Source organism: Gymnogyps californianus, chromosome 3 (genome assembly GCF_018139145.2).
Source record: "Gymnogyps californianus isolate 813 chromosome 3, ASM1813914v2, whole genome shotgun sequence".
NCBI lineage: Eukaryota > Metazoa > Chordata > Aves > Accipitriformes > Cathartidae > Gymnogyps > Gymnogyps californianus.
The window spans coordinates 58,496,961-58,513,848 of NC_059473.1; the positions used below are offsets into that span (position 1 = coordinate 58,496,961).

Consider the following 16,888-nt stretch of genomic DNA (forward strand, 5'->3'; position numbering starts at 1 on the left):
GGCAGATTGATGAGCAGCTAGAACTGTTCCTCAGTGAAAATGGTCACCTTACTGTCTGTATGGTGGTGCATAGACATCAAGCCTTACACTACTCTCACTTCTAGCACATGAACCAGGAATCATTCCAGTGATACCTTATGGAAGTACATCTTGAGGTGTTGACATCTTGCCCGTGTCCTCAGTTTTGCAGGCAGCAACTGGCAAAAGATGCTTTAATTAGACATGCTTAGTGTTCAGGCAAAGACCTCACTACCCAGGGCCTCTAGTGTACTAAACTTGTCTAGTAGTTTAGCCTAATAGGTCTGTGGACTGAGGTTGCTGTATCTTTTATTTTATTAGGCCATTAACAGAAGACATCTGATGTTGACTAGTATTTGAGAGCCCATCCCTACCTGCCTTTCCAGTCAGAGTAGCTATTGCTCTGTCATTACTTTAGGCTGCACATTATGGCCTCTTGAGTAGCAACTGAAGTTTATTTCCTTTGATCCAATACAGCATAATTATGTTTCTTTGGTTAGTAGAACACTTTTAGTTTCAGGTACTTGATGCTTATAATATTTAAAATTCTTACTGTACTGGTTTGAACTGGACAAAGGGCGGACTGACTGGTACTGACTTCACTGTCAAGCTCTTGTAGCACACTTCAGCCTGAAGCTATATGAGCAGAGTTCAAAAAGTATGCAGGTTTGTGTAGGGATTTGTGGTACAGATGTTCATAAGTCCTTTGAGTGCTCTGATATTCATAATTTATTTCCAGATCACTTTATTTCATGGTCCAGAGCCTAGTGAGGTGAATGGAGGAGGAAGAACATTAAGCATCCTTTTATTGCAGTAGATTTTGAGACCTAGAAGAATATACAGGTTTCTAGAGATGTCTAGTGCTTGTAACATGTGATGCACTGAGGAAAAATCCTGATGTATATTAACTTAATTTAACCCTCCCCCCATTAGATACTGATGCTAGTAGTCTATTGAGAGTCAGCTGAAGAACGATACTCTCTTAATATCCGCTAATTAGATGTTCTGTCCTTGAACAACTGCTGTTGTTTTCCAGCTCAGTCCCTGGAAGAAGTTGGCTGCTTTCTGCTAGAACTGAAATCCATCACTAGGGCTGCAGAAGATTTATTCCTGTTAATCTTCTGTCTATGAATGTCTCAAAACATTGAATGAGGGCAAACCAGTGAGACAAAGAGTGAGATGGATCATGTGCAAACATCCACTAGTTAGCAAACAATAAATATATAATAAGCCTTTTCTCCTGTCTTGATCCCTTTGATCTCTATAAAATCTCTCCTTACAGTTGCTGAAGGTTTGTTGGCAAAGTCACTTCAGAGAAAAGTCAGTAGATAACTGAGTTTCCTAATCTTTTGATTTGATGTCTCAGAGACTGCCTTTTGCAAAGGAAAAAAAAGTCTTGATGTAATTAGTAACCGAGAATTCTTAATATACTTAGTAAGCTAACAATTTTGAAAAAACGTTATTCCTGAGGGAAAAGTTTGCATGTATGTAGCTCAGTTGTTTAGTAACTGTGGTTGTTTAGTTGTCTTTTGCCCACTTTGAGTAACGAGAGGAATATAAATTCTGGGTCTGGTTTTGTGTAAATTTGGTGGTGTTTTCAATCATGTGGCAGTTACAATTCCTCCATGCTGAAGTATATTGTATTGCCAATACTGTAGTTTATAAGCATGCCCTACATCCTGTGCTGGAAAACTTCACAGGTGATATATTTTGGGAAGTCAGCAGAAATAGTGTGATTGACTTCAGAAAGACCACGGTGGTTTTTTGTGTAGAAAGATGAGGCACAGTCTTAATTTATTTCCACTGGGGAATTATCTTGGAAACTGTGATTTCTGTATCCTTTCTCTTTTTCCTTCCTCTTCCTCAGAAAAACAACCACCCAACCTCAACTTTCTATTTTCTTTCATATCTGTGCTGATTTAAAACCAATACTTCTCTGCTGAAGACTTAGTAATTCACAGGGCTTTACAAGCAAGCAAAACCTTTTCTTATTTCACAGTTACCATCACCTCAAAGGCAGTTGCAGTAAGGAAACCTGGACTTCTAAAACTTCTATAGGTATTTTAATGTACATACATGTTTCTTTTTGGTGTCCACCAAATGGACTGGAGAAGCTCATCTGATACTGTCTTTTAAATTTGGTGGATTTGCAGGCTAGCAATTGATAAAGCTAGTGCTAAACAGAAGAAGCGCAAACAAACAAATGACAAGGAAAATGTTGGTTTTCTAGAAAAATCATTGTTTTAGAGACTTGATGCTATCGAACTGGTAGAGGAATGTCTTCAGCCTTGCGGCCTAGATCAGGGATTCTCTCTATCTGGGTTTACTGGTCCAGTAATAATAATAGACTTCGTAACTGTTTAAGAGAAAATGGCAGCCCTTCACATAGTTATTGGTATCATTGGTCAGTTTAGAAGAGCTCAATGAAGCATCTGCGAGAGCCATGTACATACAGCAGCCAGTCCCAGTAGGCCACTGGTGGCATGGCTGGAAATCCCAAGTCTGCACATACTACCTACAGCCATGTGCGTTTATATTACTGTATGCAATAAATATGTTGTGGGTGGTGGTATTCTCCCAGGGTGTAACTTCTCCCCTAAACTGAAGAGAATTTGGATGAAAGGTAGCAAGTTTGAAAATCCCCTGGCACCGAGATGAATTTCAAAGCCCATCTTTAAAAAAATTTTAGTTTTCTTAGCTGTTTAACCTGCTAGAGAAATCACAGTGTTTGCTGTGAATATGGAGCCCTGTCTAACTGCTGCTGAAGTTAGTGAAAGGGATTATTAGCATTTATTTGGAGCTCTTTTAACAAAGTATTGCACATTAAGTCAAAAGTGGGACTATATGTGCCTGTAGAACTGGTTTTAATGCGGTGGAAAATCTACCTCACAGTGAGGGCACCGCAGCTCTGAGTGTACTTCTTTATGTACTTGGTACATAAATCTATTCTGTTGTCTCACTTTAGAACAATAATATGAATAATAGTCGCTTGAAAGCATTCTGGGTTTTTCTCTTCAAATTTTAATTTGTTGGTATAATCATGTTTTCCAAGCTATTCAGAGGTTTCTGATGTGATTCATATTTTCTGTGCACATGATACTTAACTTACTTATGAGAAGGGTTATGAACATAGGTATTTATTTGCAGGCACTGAAATGATGAGGCATTAATGAGAAGAACAGGCACATGCTTGGAGATATTTTTTATGGAAGTTTTCATATGTGTCCTCCAACTAAAAGTAGTTTATCTGTTACCATAAAAAAATACGGGGATCAGTAAGGTGGTGGTCTGTTTACTCTGGGTAGTCATTAAATCCATTAGTACCTTTCTTCCTTTCCCTGTAGTGGTCTTTGGCTTTTTACACAGAGCATAACTTCATTACTTTTTTTTGTTTAAAATGTACCTGACTCTTTCTTTTTCTCTCACATTTATAGGAAGATGATTGGAATAGTTTTGGGAATTTTATTATTCAGGCTCCCCAAAGCCCAAATTTCATGTCTTAATTTTCTGTAAAGCATCTGATGAAATACTGTCTGACATTCAGATGAAAACTCACAGTAACAACACTCAAAGAGAATCTTTTCAGGGAACTTTGCTAGCACTTGCTAGTTTTGCCGCATACAAATTCAACTTGAATCGCAATACACAGTTACTTGTCTTTCTTCCGTACCCTCCTAAACTAAAAAACATTATCTAAACTTGTTAGAACATATCTTCAGTTTGGGTGGTTGTTGAACTGGCTAGAGCAGAGCTCCACTTTCTGAGAGGTTCAGTACTATTTCCTTTCAGGTGTCACTCTTCAGTGTAGGATGGTCTCTCCCTACATGATTAGCAAAATCCTTCTCTTTAGTAGTAGTAGACTGTCACTAAGGAATGAAGTGAGTAGGCAGCCAGAAAGTTAGGGAAGTTCATCTCCATTCTCCTCACTGCTGTAATTACTGTTTTGCAGATGGGTGCATTTCCATCTTTGCTTCACAAAAATTTAGTATAAAATAATGAAAAATGAATAAACTATTACTGAATGTGGAGTTGCACAGCATTATCTCATACGATGAAGCTGGTAGGGGAGCGTGTACAGAAAGGGCTGGTCTTCTGGTTTTTGGGGAGGGGCAGCTGGATAGTAAGATTCAGTGGCTTTCTTAATTACATCCGTAGCTATAGACATACATGTGGTACTGCCAATTTCAATCAGATTGTTGACAAGAATGTAAATTGGGTACATGTGAGTGCACTTTTGTGCTATCAGTGGTATTGGGAATAAGATTTCCTCTGTTTTGGTTAGAAATGATGAAAATTCTGTCCTTCCAAAACAAGCAGAAAGATGGCATTTATTGTAAAAAAAGCTGTTATCTTGTTATTTCAGGAAGTTTTCTTAACTGTTTTTTAAGTCGCTAGGCAGAATGAAGAATAAAAGGTATTGCTAATACACACCATTGTTGTTGTACTCCATTATGTTCCCTTTTTTATTTCTTTGAGCTAAAAGTTATGACAGTATCTCTGTAGTGTCCTTTAAAGTAATGGAATTTCTGGGAGAGTGATGTTTTTGCTCCTTCGAGTTCTCTTTAGGAAGTAATGACATTAAAAATCTTTTCCTTGTCCCCAGAAACCAAGTGACTCATTTATCCAGATGGGTACAATATGAATTGTGTCTGAGAACCAGGGACTGGAATGCAAAGAGTTTGGTGTGTTTGTAATGTGGTTGAAAAGCTGTTCATATAAAACAGCAGCAGAAGTTTCTTTTAAATCCATAGAGTTCCCTACATCAGCTTGCAGACATGCTTTCCATCTGGAAGAAGATGTTGCATAGGGAAAAATTCTGAATTTTTTACGCTATAGATAGTGAATTGTGTCAGCGAGGAGCTCATATTTCTATATGGTATAAGAACTATTTCTAAATCCAATCAGTTTTAAAGGCTTAAGCACTGAGAGAAGGCACTCCTCCCTGTGCATCTTTTCTTTTGTGCTGCCTTAAATAAGTGCAAAGTGGAAAAATGGTATTTTGTTATCGGGTGAGCTGTCCAGGAAGTTTCTTCCATCCTTCCTCTAGGTCCTTGAAGTATTGCTACCTCGAGTTGATACGGTATCATTTCTGGCACTGCTTTCCGCCATTCACATCATAGAATCATAGAATGGTTTGGGTTGGAAGGGACCTTAAAGATCATCTAGTTCCAACCCCCCTGCCATGGGCAGGGACACCTCCCACTAGACCAGGTTCCTCAAAGCCCCATCCAACCTGGCCTTGAACACTTCCAGCCATGGGGCATCCACAGCCTCTCTGGGCAACCTGTTCCAGTGCCTCACCACCCTCACAGTTAGGAATTCTTCCTTATATCTAATCTAAATCTACCCTCTTTCAGTTTAAAGCCATTACCCCTTGTTCTATCACTACATGCCCTTGTAAGAAGTCCCTCTCAGGCTTTCTTGTAGGCCCCCTTTAAGTACTGGAAGGCTGCTATAAGGTCTCCCCGGAGCCTTCTCTTCTCCAGGCTGGACAATCCCAACTCTCTCAGCCTGTCTTCATAGGAGAGGTGCTCCAGCCCTCTGATCATCTTCGTGGCCCTTCTCTGGACTCGCTCCAACAGGTCCATGCCCTTCTTACGCTGGGGGCCCCAGAGCTGAATGCAGTACTCCAGGTGGAGTACTCTCATGGGAGCGGAGTAGAGGGAGAGAATCACCTCCCTCGACCTGCTGGTCACACTTCTTTTGATGCAGCCCAGGACATGGTTGGCTTTCTGGGCTGCAAATGCACATTGCCAGGTCATGTTGAGCTTCTCATCAACCAATGCCCCCAAGTCCTTCTCTGCAGGGCTGCTCTCAATCCACTTGTCGCCCAGCCTGTGTTTGTGCTTGGCATTGCCCCGACCCATGTGCAGGACCTTGCACTTGGCCTTGTTGAACGTCATGAGGTTCGCATGGCCCACCTCTCAAGCCTGTCAAGGTCCCTCTGGATGGCATCCCTTCCCTCCAGCGCGTCGACCGTGCCACACAGCTTGGTGGTGTCGGCGAACTTGCTGAGGGTGCACTCAATCCCACTGTCCATGTCGCCAACAAAGATGTTAAACAGCGTCGGTCCCAATACCGAACCCTGAGGAATGCCACTTGTCACTGGTCTCCACTTGGACATCAAGCCATTGACCGCAACTCTTTGAGTGCAACCGTCCAGCCAATTCCTTATCCACCGAGTGGTCCATCCGTCAAATCCATATGTCTCCAATTTAGAGACAAGGATGTCATGCAGGACAGTGTCAAATGCTTTGCACAAGTCCAGGTAGATGATGCCAGTTGCTCTTCTCTTATCCACCAACGCTGTAACCTCGTTGTAGAAGGCCACCAAATTTGTCAGGCACCATTTGCCCTTAGTGAAGCCATGTTGGCTGTCACCAATCACCTCCTTATTTTCCATGTGCTTTAGCATAGTTTCCAGGAGGATCTGTTCCATGATCTTGCTGGGCACAGAGGTGAGACTGACTGGTCTGTAGTTCCCCGAGTCTTCCTTTTTCCCCTTTTTAAAAATGGGGGTTGTGTTTCCCCTTTTCCAGTCAGTGGGATCTTCCCCGGACTGCCATGACTTCTCAAATAGGATGGACAGTGGCTTAGCCACTTCATCTGCCAGTTCCTTCAGGACCCGCAGATGCATCTCATCAGGTCCCATGGACTTGTGCACCTTCAGGTTCCTTAGATGGTCTTGAACCTGATCATCTCCCATAGTGGGCGGTTGTTCATTCTCCCAGTCTCTGCCTTTGCCTTCTGCGACTTGGCTGGTGTGGCTGGAGCACTGGCCAGTGAAGACTGAGGCAAAACAGTCGTTGAGTACCTCAGCCTTCTCCATATCCCGGGTAACCAGGTCTCCCGTTTCCTTCCGGAGAGGGCCCACATTTTCCCTAGTCTTGCTTTTATCACCGACGTACCTATAGAAGCTTTTCTTGTTGCCCTTGACGTCCCTGGCCAGATTTAATTCTGTCAGGGCTTTGGCTTTCCTAACCTGATCCCTGGCTGCTCAGACAGTTTCTCTGTATTCCTCCCAGGCTACCTGTCCTTGCTTCCACCCTCTGTAGGCTTCCTTTTTGTGTTTGAGTTTGTCCAGGAGCTCCTTGTTCATCCATGCAGGCCTCTTGGTGTTTTTGCCTGACTTCCTCTTTGTTGGGATGCGTCGCTCCTGAGCTTGGAGGAGGTGATCCTTGAATATTAACCAGCTTTCTTGGGCCCCTCTTCCCTCCAGGGCTGTATCCCATGGTACTCTACCAAGCAGCTCCCTGAAGAGGCCAAAGTTTGCTCTCCTGAAGTCCAGGGTAGCGAGCTTGCTGTGCGCCCTCCTCGCTGCCCTAAGGATCTTGAACTCCACCATTTCATGGTCACTGCAGCCAAGGCTGCCCTTGAGCTTCACATTCCCCACCAGCCCCTCCTTGTTGGTGAGAACAAGGTCCAGCATAGCACCTCTCCTCATTGGCTCCTCTATCACTTGGAGAAGGAAGTTGTCATCAACGCATTCCAGGAGCCTGCTGGATTGCTTATACCCTGCTGTATTGTCCCTCCAACAGATATCAGGGTGGTTGAAGGCCCCCATGAGGACCAGGGCTTGTGAACATGAGGCTGCTCCTATCTGTCTATAGAGGGCCTCATCTGCTCAGTCTTCCTGGTCAGGTAGCCTGTAGCAGACCCCCACTACAATGTCACCTGTCCCTTCCCTCCCTTTAATCCTAACCCACAGGCTCTCGGTTGGCTCCTCATCCATCCCCAGGCGGAGCTCCATGCACTCCAGCTGGTCATTGACATAGAGGGCAACACTCCCTTCTTGTCTCCCCTGCCTGTCCTTCCTAAAGAGCCTGTATCCTTCCATTCCAACAGTCCAATCATAGGAGCCATCCCACCAAGTCTCCATGATGCCAATAAGATCACAGCCCTGCAAGCGTGCGCACGTCTGTAACTCCTCTTGTTTATTCCCCATGCTACGTGCGTTTGCATAGAGGCATTTAAGTTGGGCTCCCGATGAAACTGACTGTCTGGCTGGAGTTGCTGGAATTCCTTTGTGCTTCCCTTCAGGTGCTCTCCTGCTGACCTATGATCCCTCTCCAGGCTCTGGCAATCTATTGCTGGCACTGGCATCAAACTGGTAGGAGCGGGATGGATTGAGGTTCTTCTCCCCTGGCAACTTTAGTTTAAGTTAAACCCAAATATACTGGTTTGTGCTTTATTATACTGAGCTCTTCTTACTTTGTACAGAACAAGCATTTGAAAATGAGACAGTCCTTCTGCAGCCCCTGAAAAGATGCTGTTGGCACTGTAGTGTAAGAAGGGCGAGTAGCCGGGGACCATCCCTGAGCCACACTGTTGGCACTGCCTTCGCTGGGACTGTCGGGGCCCTCCCTTTTACAGTCTGCAAATCCTAAGCATGTTTGAGCGGAGGTGGAGGTGCCACTAGAAATATCACCTGCAGAGAGAACTGTATAGCACATAGGAGCTATGGATCCCCCTGTCACCTGCTGGAAACCACTGGTCTGTATTGTCTGGTCTGAATATATTTACCCCTTGCCTTTCCCAAGCTCCCACTTTAGAGTTTACCTATAGAAAACCTAGCAGGGTTATTGAAAACAGAGACATGCTTTCAGGCATCTTCCTTTAGCTCATCTGTTTATGTGATTTAAAATGTAATTGATTTACAATTGTTTCTTAGAGTCTGAATAGATTTTTCACTAACCTGGAGGAGAAATGGCTATTTATGTTCTGAAAATCATCATTACTGCTAAAGTACTGCCAAAAGTACCATGCTGATGTTCCTTTGTATGTTAACTCTTAAAAAGTCATTCCTGAACTAAGTCTCTGATGCAAAAGCTTGTCCCCTCACTTAGCACTCCCCACGTAATTATTGTCTTGTCCCTGCACCAGGCTTCCCTGCATGAGTTCTCCTGGTGGCCCAGGCTAAATAATTCATGGCCCTAATACTTAAGGCTTCCCAGATTTTACTCCTTTCTATCTCTCTGCCACAGCCTCCTTTTTCTCTCTACCTTACAGGGATCCTATTAGGCTGAATACCTTTTTTTGGGTGGCCCCTCCTTGCCTTTCTCCTAGGTGCTCTCATGCTGCCACTAAACCCAGAAGTCCTTGCCTAACATTTGCCTGTACTGAGAATGACATCCTCCCTTTCCTCTGGGAAAAACCTTTAATGCTTTTCCTAGAAATTCACATGGAGGTTTTGAAACAGTGACTGAAACAGGACGATTTTGGATGTCCTGGGCGCTGTAGCTGGTGGTGCAGGCAGGCGCAACAGCTGAGCAGGTCACGCGGGGAGCATTTCCGTGTGCTCGCTTGTTTTGGCGTGCCTCACGTCGGGCCAAATCTCTTATCTCTTTGCAGACTTGCTTCGTGCTGCTGTTAGCCTTTGTCACCCATTCCCGCTCTCACGGCTGTCTGGTACATCCACTTTTTCCCGTTTGCTTTCGAGCAGATTTCAAAAGGGCCGTTTTGTCTGTGCATGATGAAGTTAAGTCCTTGAGCCGCCTTTTGGGCAGTCCTCCCACGTGGGGCAGAGGTTTGCCTCACACAATAGCAGAGTAAGGATCGCTGCAGCTAGTCTGCAGGCTGTAAATTAAATTCATAGACCAGGTCATACTGCGCTTTGAACTTGTTGCTTTTTTATTTGTGTGCTTCCCCCGTTTAGTCTTCAAGAATATAAATCTTTAGGAAGAATTATCATAGTTTAAAAGGCTTAGACAAATAGCAGCTGGTATTGGTTTGTGGTCTCCAATTGGTTCCAGACATCCCTGGTTTTGATAAGACTACAAGACAATCCCAGAAATTCCCTGCCTACAGCTTTTGCTAATGCCATTAAATGTAACTTTGTGATTACTGATGCTTTTGGAGCTGATTAGCTAGCATCCTGCGTGACTGATAAACACCGTAATTTACTTATTTCTTCAGAATGTCCTCATGTTGTACCCCACTCCTCCTTCTTAGGCGATCTTTATTTTAAAATACAACTTAGTACAAATGTTTAATGGGGATTTTGAAGAAGGCCTCAGAAACACAAGGATGCCAGTGTTCAGCTCATGCTGGGGACAGGGTGCTCCACTCCAGCAGCACCCAGAACAAGCCTTGCTCTGTTCCCGAGCTATTTCAAAGTTGGCTTGGCTCTGAACCCATGGAGGTGTCATCCCAAAGGGAAAGATTTCACCTGAGCTTGTAGCTTTTAGCTTTGTGAAAAGCTGACAACCACGTTTTCATTCTAGTTGGGTGTTGACACAGAGAAAGAGCTTGTCACAAAACCTCCTATTGGAGTCATCCCATGCGTAAAGTACTGGCAAGCAGAAAAATGTTCTGTGAGGAGTGTCTGAGAGCACAAAGAAAGCAAAATAAAGGGCAATGATCAAATAAACCCAAGAAAAAATGATTATTCTTTCTGGGGCGCAAAGGATGCATGTTTTGAATGTCTGTGGTGAGAGATTAGATGAGACATCTTTGTTATGTGTATGTCTCTGTCCTTTTTCTCTGGACTTTTGGGAATTGCTCTCATGATAAGCTTTTGTAAATTCTATCTGTTGCTTTTAATAGTCATTCTTTGAAAGATTTTTTTTTTTTAGAGTACTGTAAATCGTAATTTTGCATTCACAGACATACAAAATAGTATATTGTCTTCCCTTTCTCCACCCTACCTGCCAAATAAGATTACCTCTTACTTCCAAAAGTATAGGCATAACTGATGCCACCATTTGTGAGCACAGGTGTAAGGAAGCCAGACTAGGTAAGGTCTGTCTCAGTTGTAGTACAAGCCTTAGCACCATTTTGTTAACGGGGCCTTTTTCACCCTTTCACTACTCACTTCTTCACTGTTGAAAGAGGCAAGATACTTGTTTAGTTCTTGTGATATTTGGCAGCATTATAAGGAAACTGAACTGATTTTGCTTCTAGATGAGCCTGCAGGTCATAGTTCACCTGAGATTTTTATTGTATTTATCAGCTTGTTTTCTAAGTCACAAAGGTGCTTGTCCCAACCTTGGCTAATCTCAATGTAAGGTGATAATGTCCTGTGCGCACAGGGACAGGCAGGGCGTGCCAGTGAAAGGTATGAAGTCAATGCACGTTAGAGAAAACGTGATGAACTTTTTCCACAGCGCTAAACCACCTGTTGAACAACAAACATATAGTGAGTGGAGCTGACATTGGAAGATCAGCATTGTCACGGGATTTTAACAATCTTCAGCACGTGAACTTGGTGTACATTAACCTAATGGACATGCCTTTCTGCCTTCCCACGTGTGAATGTGTCTACTCTATTAAACACAGCTGCCTTTTTATCTGTACTATTTATCAGTATTAATGTATATTATACACTGTGGGGCAGATTTTAGCTGCAACTACGAATCTGTAAGTTGGGGAAATGAAAAGCAAAATTTGACTTTTGTGCAGTGCATAAGAATATGTGTCTGTGTAGATGAGTGTGTATCTACACAAATACTTAAAATCTGTCATCTGAGCCTTGATTCAGAACTTTGTCTAGTAAATATTTGAGTGTCTTCACTTTCCTAATTTTACATTGAAACCGGATTAAGCTGTCTGTTACATCTGCATGTACCTGTGTTGGATATGTTTAACAATTGCGTGAAGGATATGTATACATTCTTGCTTTTGGTCCAGTGATTTGTATTGGGCATATATAGCTCATTTTTGCAGTTTGCCTCAGCGTAAGCATGTCTGAACCTATTAGTCAGACAAAGAACCACACATGCTTGTGTTGCCAATATTGTCTCCTGTTTACAGATAGAGAGGCCGCAGGACGATAGTAAAGAATGAGCAGGACCTATCAGTGTAGCTACTTCGCTTTGCACAATGCATTAGCGTAGCTATGCTGCTTTGCTTTCAGCCAGCCAGCTATACAATCTAAGCTCGTAAAAATGAACGAAACAAAACTACTCTCCAAAAAGGGGGGGGGGGGGGGGGGGGGGGGGGGGGGGAGGGGAGGGAAGCCTTCGTGAACCACAGGGTTGTGTTTTTATGTAACTGCTTTTGTGGCTATAGAACTACCCAAAGTTCATGGTATGTTCATCTTGTCAGTATGCATTTAAGACCACCAGCTTTGTTTTATTTCAAGCCATCTTTTGGGTTGATGTAACACAATATGACTGAATGTGTTTTGGCAGGGAATAACTAATCTAATCCATATACTACCAGATGAAAGTAATTTACTATGGGGTTGGGGAAGAGCTTGAATTTTCAGTGCAGCCCACGAAGACGTTCTTCCCCTTTTAATTGTCCCTTTTTATATCGAAACAGATCCAGCAATGGGAACAGAACCTGGAAAAATTTAACATGGACCTTTTCCGAATGCGATGTTACCTAGCCAGTTTGCAAGGTGGGGAGCTCCCAAACCCAAAGAGCCTTTTGGCTGCTGCCAGTCGTCCTTCAAAATTGGCACTAGGGCGGCTCGGCATTTTCTCCGTCTCCTCCTTCCATGCACTGGTAAGTCCGAATGCACTTTTCATGGGTGCATTACACAAAGTCATCGTTAATATTGTACTTAGATGTGGAATTGTGCTGGGATAATACATGGCTGCACCCACATGCATTGCTCAAACAGCCCTGTTCCCTTCTCACCCTTTCTGCCTGTTCCTTGACTGCAAATACATTTCCTTCTACAGAGACAGACTTTAAAACCATGAGGATGTGGCCATGACTTTTTTTGGCCCCTGAGGACTCCAGAATTGGGTACTTCTGACCTATACCTAAAAAAAGAAACAAACCAAAATATTCTTCAGATGTAAATGAGTCATTATGTTGAAATTTTGTCACTGCGATTTCACCTCCACTGACTTAAGAGTGTAAAGTTTATAGGAGCTAAGTCACTTAGAGTGCAAAGAGCCTAACACTGAAATTTCAAAAGTGGTTCAGGTCCCTCTGGGCTGAGTGGATCTTTTTTGGAGGTCCTAGATGGCTCCATTTTTCAGAAACAGCTTGATACCCTTCTGAAGAGGAAGTATTTTTAGAGTAGGCTAAAACTAGAGACAATTCAAAATTGTAAGTCACTTTTTAAGAACTGTGGGCTGTGTTTTCAAAGAAGAATGAGGGAGAGCCTCAGCTGCTGTAAGCTGTTGTCACCCTGTCGGCTTCGAGGGCAGTATGGCAGTAGCAGGTTCGCCTCTGCTCTTTAACCTTGGCAGGGCTGTGAGGCTGATCTTGGCAGAGAGGGCTGGACCACATTTGCTGCCTGAGAAGTCAGTCTGAATAGTAGTCCTGAAAGTCCCGTCAGGGAATGTGTTTCCCTCTGCCACTGTTTTTATCTGTGTGGTTTGTGTCGTTGCTTGTTAATAACTCAATGCCATAGCACGTTTATCTCCTATGTTTGGCAATTTTGAGAGTCTTTCTTCCTCTAGCAATTTCATATCTGAATGATAGGTTATCATTCTTCTTCAGAGCCTTTTCATTAACTTCTTTTGTTGTACAGAGCAATATTTCCTCAGTTCCTCCCTTCCTATGATCTTCTGATTTTGCCCCATGACAAAAAAATTACACTATCACGTCACTGGAATACCAAAACAAGCATCACCCTTGAAGGTTTAAAACATTTTCCTTGCACCTTGGCACATTACATTGAGGTGAACTGAAGTAACTCTCATTTGATGCCTCAAGTTGAAATAACTGCCAATATTTTGCTGTTATGAAAGTGATATAGGAAGGCCTGTCTCTGTGTTTAAATAGATCTGCTCCAGGGATGAAGCTGCTCTCAGGAAACGTACCCTATCTCTGTCACAAAGGGTCCGAAATAAGAAGGGTTTATTTTCTTCGCTAAAAGGACTGGACACATTGGCAAGAAAAGGAAAAGAAAAGCGACCTTCCGTAACTCAGGTAGATATTATTTGCTGGGGATAGCATAGAATGTCTTGTTTCTACTGGGGCTCATCCTGTGAGGTGCTGTTGGTGCACGGGATAGGAGACTTCTGTCCATCAAACCTGCGTTTGCAGTTTCAGTAGACATGGCAGACTTGCAATGGGAGCATCGCTTGTGAAGAGTATATATCTAATTTTGTGTTTCTTTGTGATAAATAAGATTGGTGAATGAGAGGTTTTGACCCAGTGGGTTAGTTTATTATCAGCAGCACAAGACCATCAGGTTTGAATTTATAACAAAACTTGTCTTCTTGCACATTGCAAACTGTTTGGAAGTAGGGTTTCTTTGGAGATACCCTGTATGCACAGTCCTTAACACAGTGTGTGCTGGCTTATGACTGGGACTCTGAAGTACTATTGCAATTTAATATAGAGTAACACAGGTGAGTCTTCAAGGAAAAAAGAGGAGAGACTGCTGCAAAGACAGCTGTCTTTGGCATGGCCTCTCAAAGCAACACGCGCTGCTTGGAAGTACATTTTAGCCAACAGGAGAAGACTCCTGTCACGCAGGAGGCCAGCTGTAGGTGTAGACAGCTGACTAATAAAGCTGTGCCGGTTTACGCCAGCTGAAGGCTTGGTGCAGGTTTGATGTGCTGGGGCAGGCTGGCCCTGGGGAGAGGGGCTGTGCTGATGCGTGCCCCTGCTGAAGGGCTGCATTGCTAATGAAACTACAGCATCTCCCGGGGTCTTTTTGTGAAACTAATGGCCCATGCAAGCATTTAGTGTAAACCCCACGCTTCGGGAGTCTGTATTTTCTCAATAAAAACACAGTTAAATGTGAAAGAAAAGTTTGCTGCCTTCTCCCTGGAAAAAAAAGGTAAATAACAGCAGAGACACTTCCTTGATGATGAGGCAGAAGGCATAGAGGTGCACCCACACTCAGAACACTACTATTTTCACTAGCCTTTGCCATGTCTGCTGTTTGTTCTGCAAAGCAATATTTTGTGCATTGTTCATTAGGTGACTTTGTTCCTATTGTTCCCTGGCCCTTGTATTTTGATTTTATTAGTCAAAAATCTATGATCAGTACTTGAAAATCGGCTGTTCTTGCATGTCTGGTAATCTGCTTGTGGAATATTTAAACAAGCCTATCTGTATGCATATTGCAATAGTCCCAGAGCTGATGCAACAGATCTAATGTTGCAAAATAACACGTCAGGATTTTCTGGTGTAGTGGTTTGTATTCTTAATAGGTAAATATTTATCTATGTGTTACACTGGGATGAAGCTTCTTGGGGTGACTGTTAGGCATTTTAGCATATTGATCGAGTTGTGTTTACATGGTGAAATTGAATAAGAATAAAACTCAAGTCTGTCTTATGAAAGAGGGAACTGAAGGAGAAATTTTCGCTGGGTCGTCCTTTTCACATAATTTCCCGTGTTCCCCAGCAGGTGAGGCTGGTCTGTGAGTCCTGCACCTCTATTTCTTTATTAACAAAGAGGCCTGAGGGAAGGGATTTTATGCGCCTTAGCTCCGTTCCCAGCAGAGCTGATACTTTGCACTGTCTTAACTGGGTAATACGTCCTCCCATATGCTTTATAGCCCATGAAGGGGATTCTGCGGAGTTCAGGGACGGGGAATTTCATTTCCATGGCAAGGAGAGGAGGCTCCTGCTGCCCTCTCAGTGCTTTTCCAAGCGCGGAGGAGGGAGCCCTGGTGCGGGTGGAGGTGCCCCTGGTGCATCCTCACCCTCCTTATTCCAAACCTTGCAACCAGCTGGCCCAAAAAAGTGTTCATTTTCATCTGTGAGCTGAGGGTCTTGATTTTTTTTTTTAATTATTTTTATTAAACATCCTACTATAAAGTTAAGGAAATGTAAATGCTGAGTGTTGCATATGAATAACACTGGGCTATGACTCATACCCGTAAAAGTGAGGGCATGGCTTGAAAACTGACCCATGAACCTAGAAGGTGGCTGAAAAGGGAGCCATGTCCTTGCTCAGACTTGTGTGTATGCACATAATTGTATGTCAAAATCAGAACAGGCCTGAGGCTGCCTTTCTTGTTGTCTCAGCCCACTGGGAAACTGGGTTAAGCAGAGAAGTGGAGCTCGCTTCTCTGTTCATTGTGCTGCGATGCCTGTGTCAAACAATAGATTAAAAATGTCTGGCTTTCTTGGATTTAATTAAAGTTCATTTGACTGGAGCTGGTATGTTTTAATCTGCCGTACTCTAGCTTCAAGATTAGATGGTATATTCTTGAACATCATTGTGTCAGAGAAGTTTTTAATTTTATCTTAAGTTTAATTTTATGGTTTTAATAAAAAAAAGGTTCAGAGTTTCTATGCTGAGAGGCTTTCATAAACATTAATGAAGTGGCTCAGTCTTTTACAAATCAGTTAATAAAACTGCACTGTAGCAGATGGGAGATGTCTAGGCTCACATTATCCTCAGTTTCTTAAATGCTTATCTGCTTTCTTGTGTCTAAATGATAAACTGTTTTGAGAAATCATAAACAATAAAATACTTCGATTATGTCTGTGGGTGAGACAAGGAAGAGGAAGTTCAGAAGTGGTGCCCTTTATTTGCATTGGCAGAAACTGGATTTCATATGAAATTTTAAGAGAAAGTTTGTTGTAGTTTTGGGTTATCCGAAAGGCTTTTGCTAGTACAAAAAAAAAAGAAAAGAAAAACCTAAACAAAAGAAGGTCAGATGTAAGTTTGATATTGTCCTGATTTGTTGACTGCAGAAGGAGTTAAAAAAATGCTATTTATATTTGCACTTCGGGAGGGTAATGTTATTACCTGCAAATCTCGACATCATGTATAAACTGTATAGCTCTATCTGTGTGTTTATACAACCCTTATCACCAAAATATCTGATTGTATCCATAGCCATTTATTGGATTTTTAAAAATTTCATTAATAAGCCTAATACCTTTGTGAGATACTAGTAGTTAAGCTTTTAAAACAGATGGGGAATGTAAGTCTCAGTTTCTGCTTTCATCACTTCGAAAGCAGACACAGTAGTCAGCTATTTTCATTACTTAATAGT

The 16,888-nt window shown here is 42.7% G+C and overlaps 1 protein-coding gene across 1 annotated transcript in view; it reads left to right on the plus strand.

Moving 5' to 3' along the window:
- The window catches only part of TIAM2 (TIAM Rac1 associated GEF 2), a 180,829-nt gene that overhangs the window by 100,634 nt on the left and 63,307 nt on the right, over positions 1-16,888 (plus strand). The window contains exons 8-9 of the mRNA XM_050895201.1: positions 12,283-12,468; positions 13,705-13,851. Coding sequence (XP_050751158.1) covers positions 12,283-12,468; positions 13,705-13,851 — 333 coding nt within the window. The remainder of the gene's footprint in view (positions 1-12,282; positions 12,469-13,704; positions 13,852-16,888) is intronic.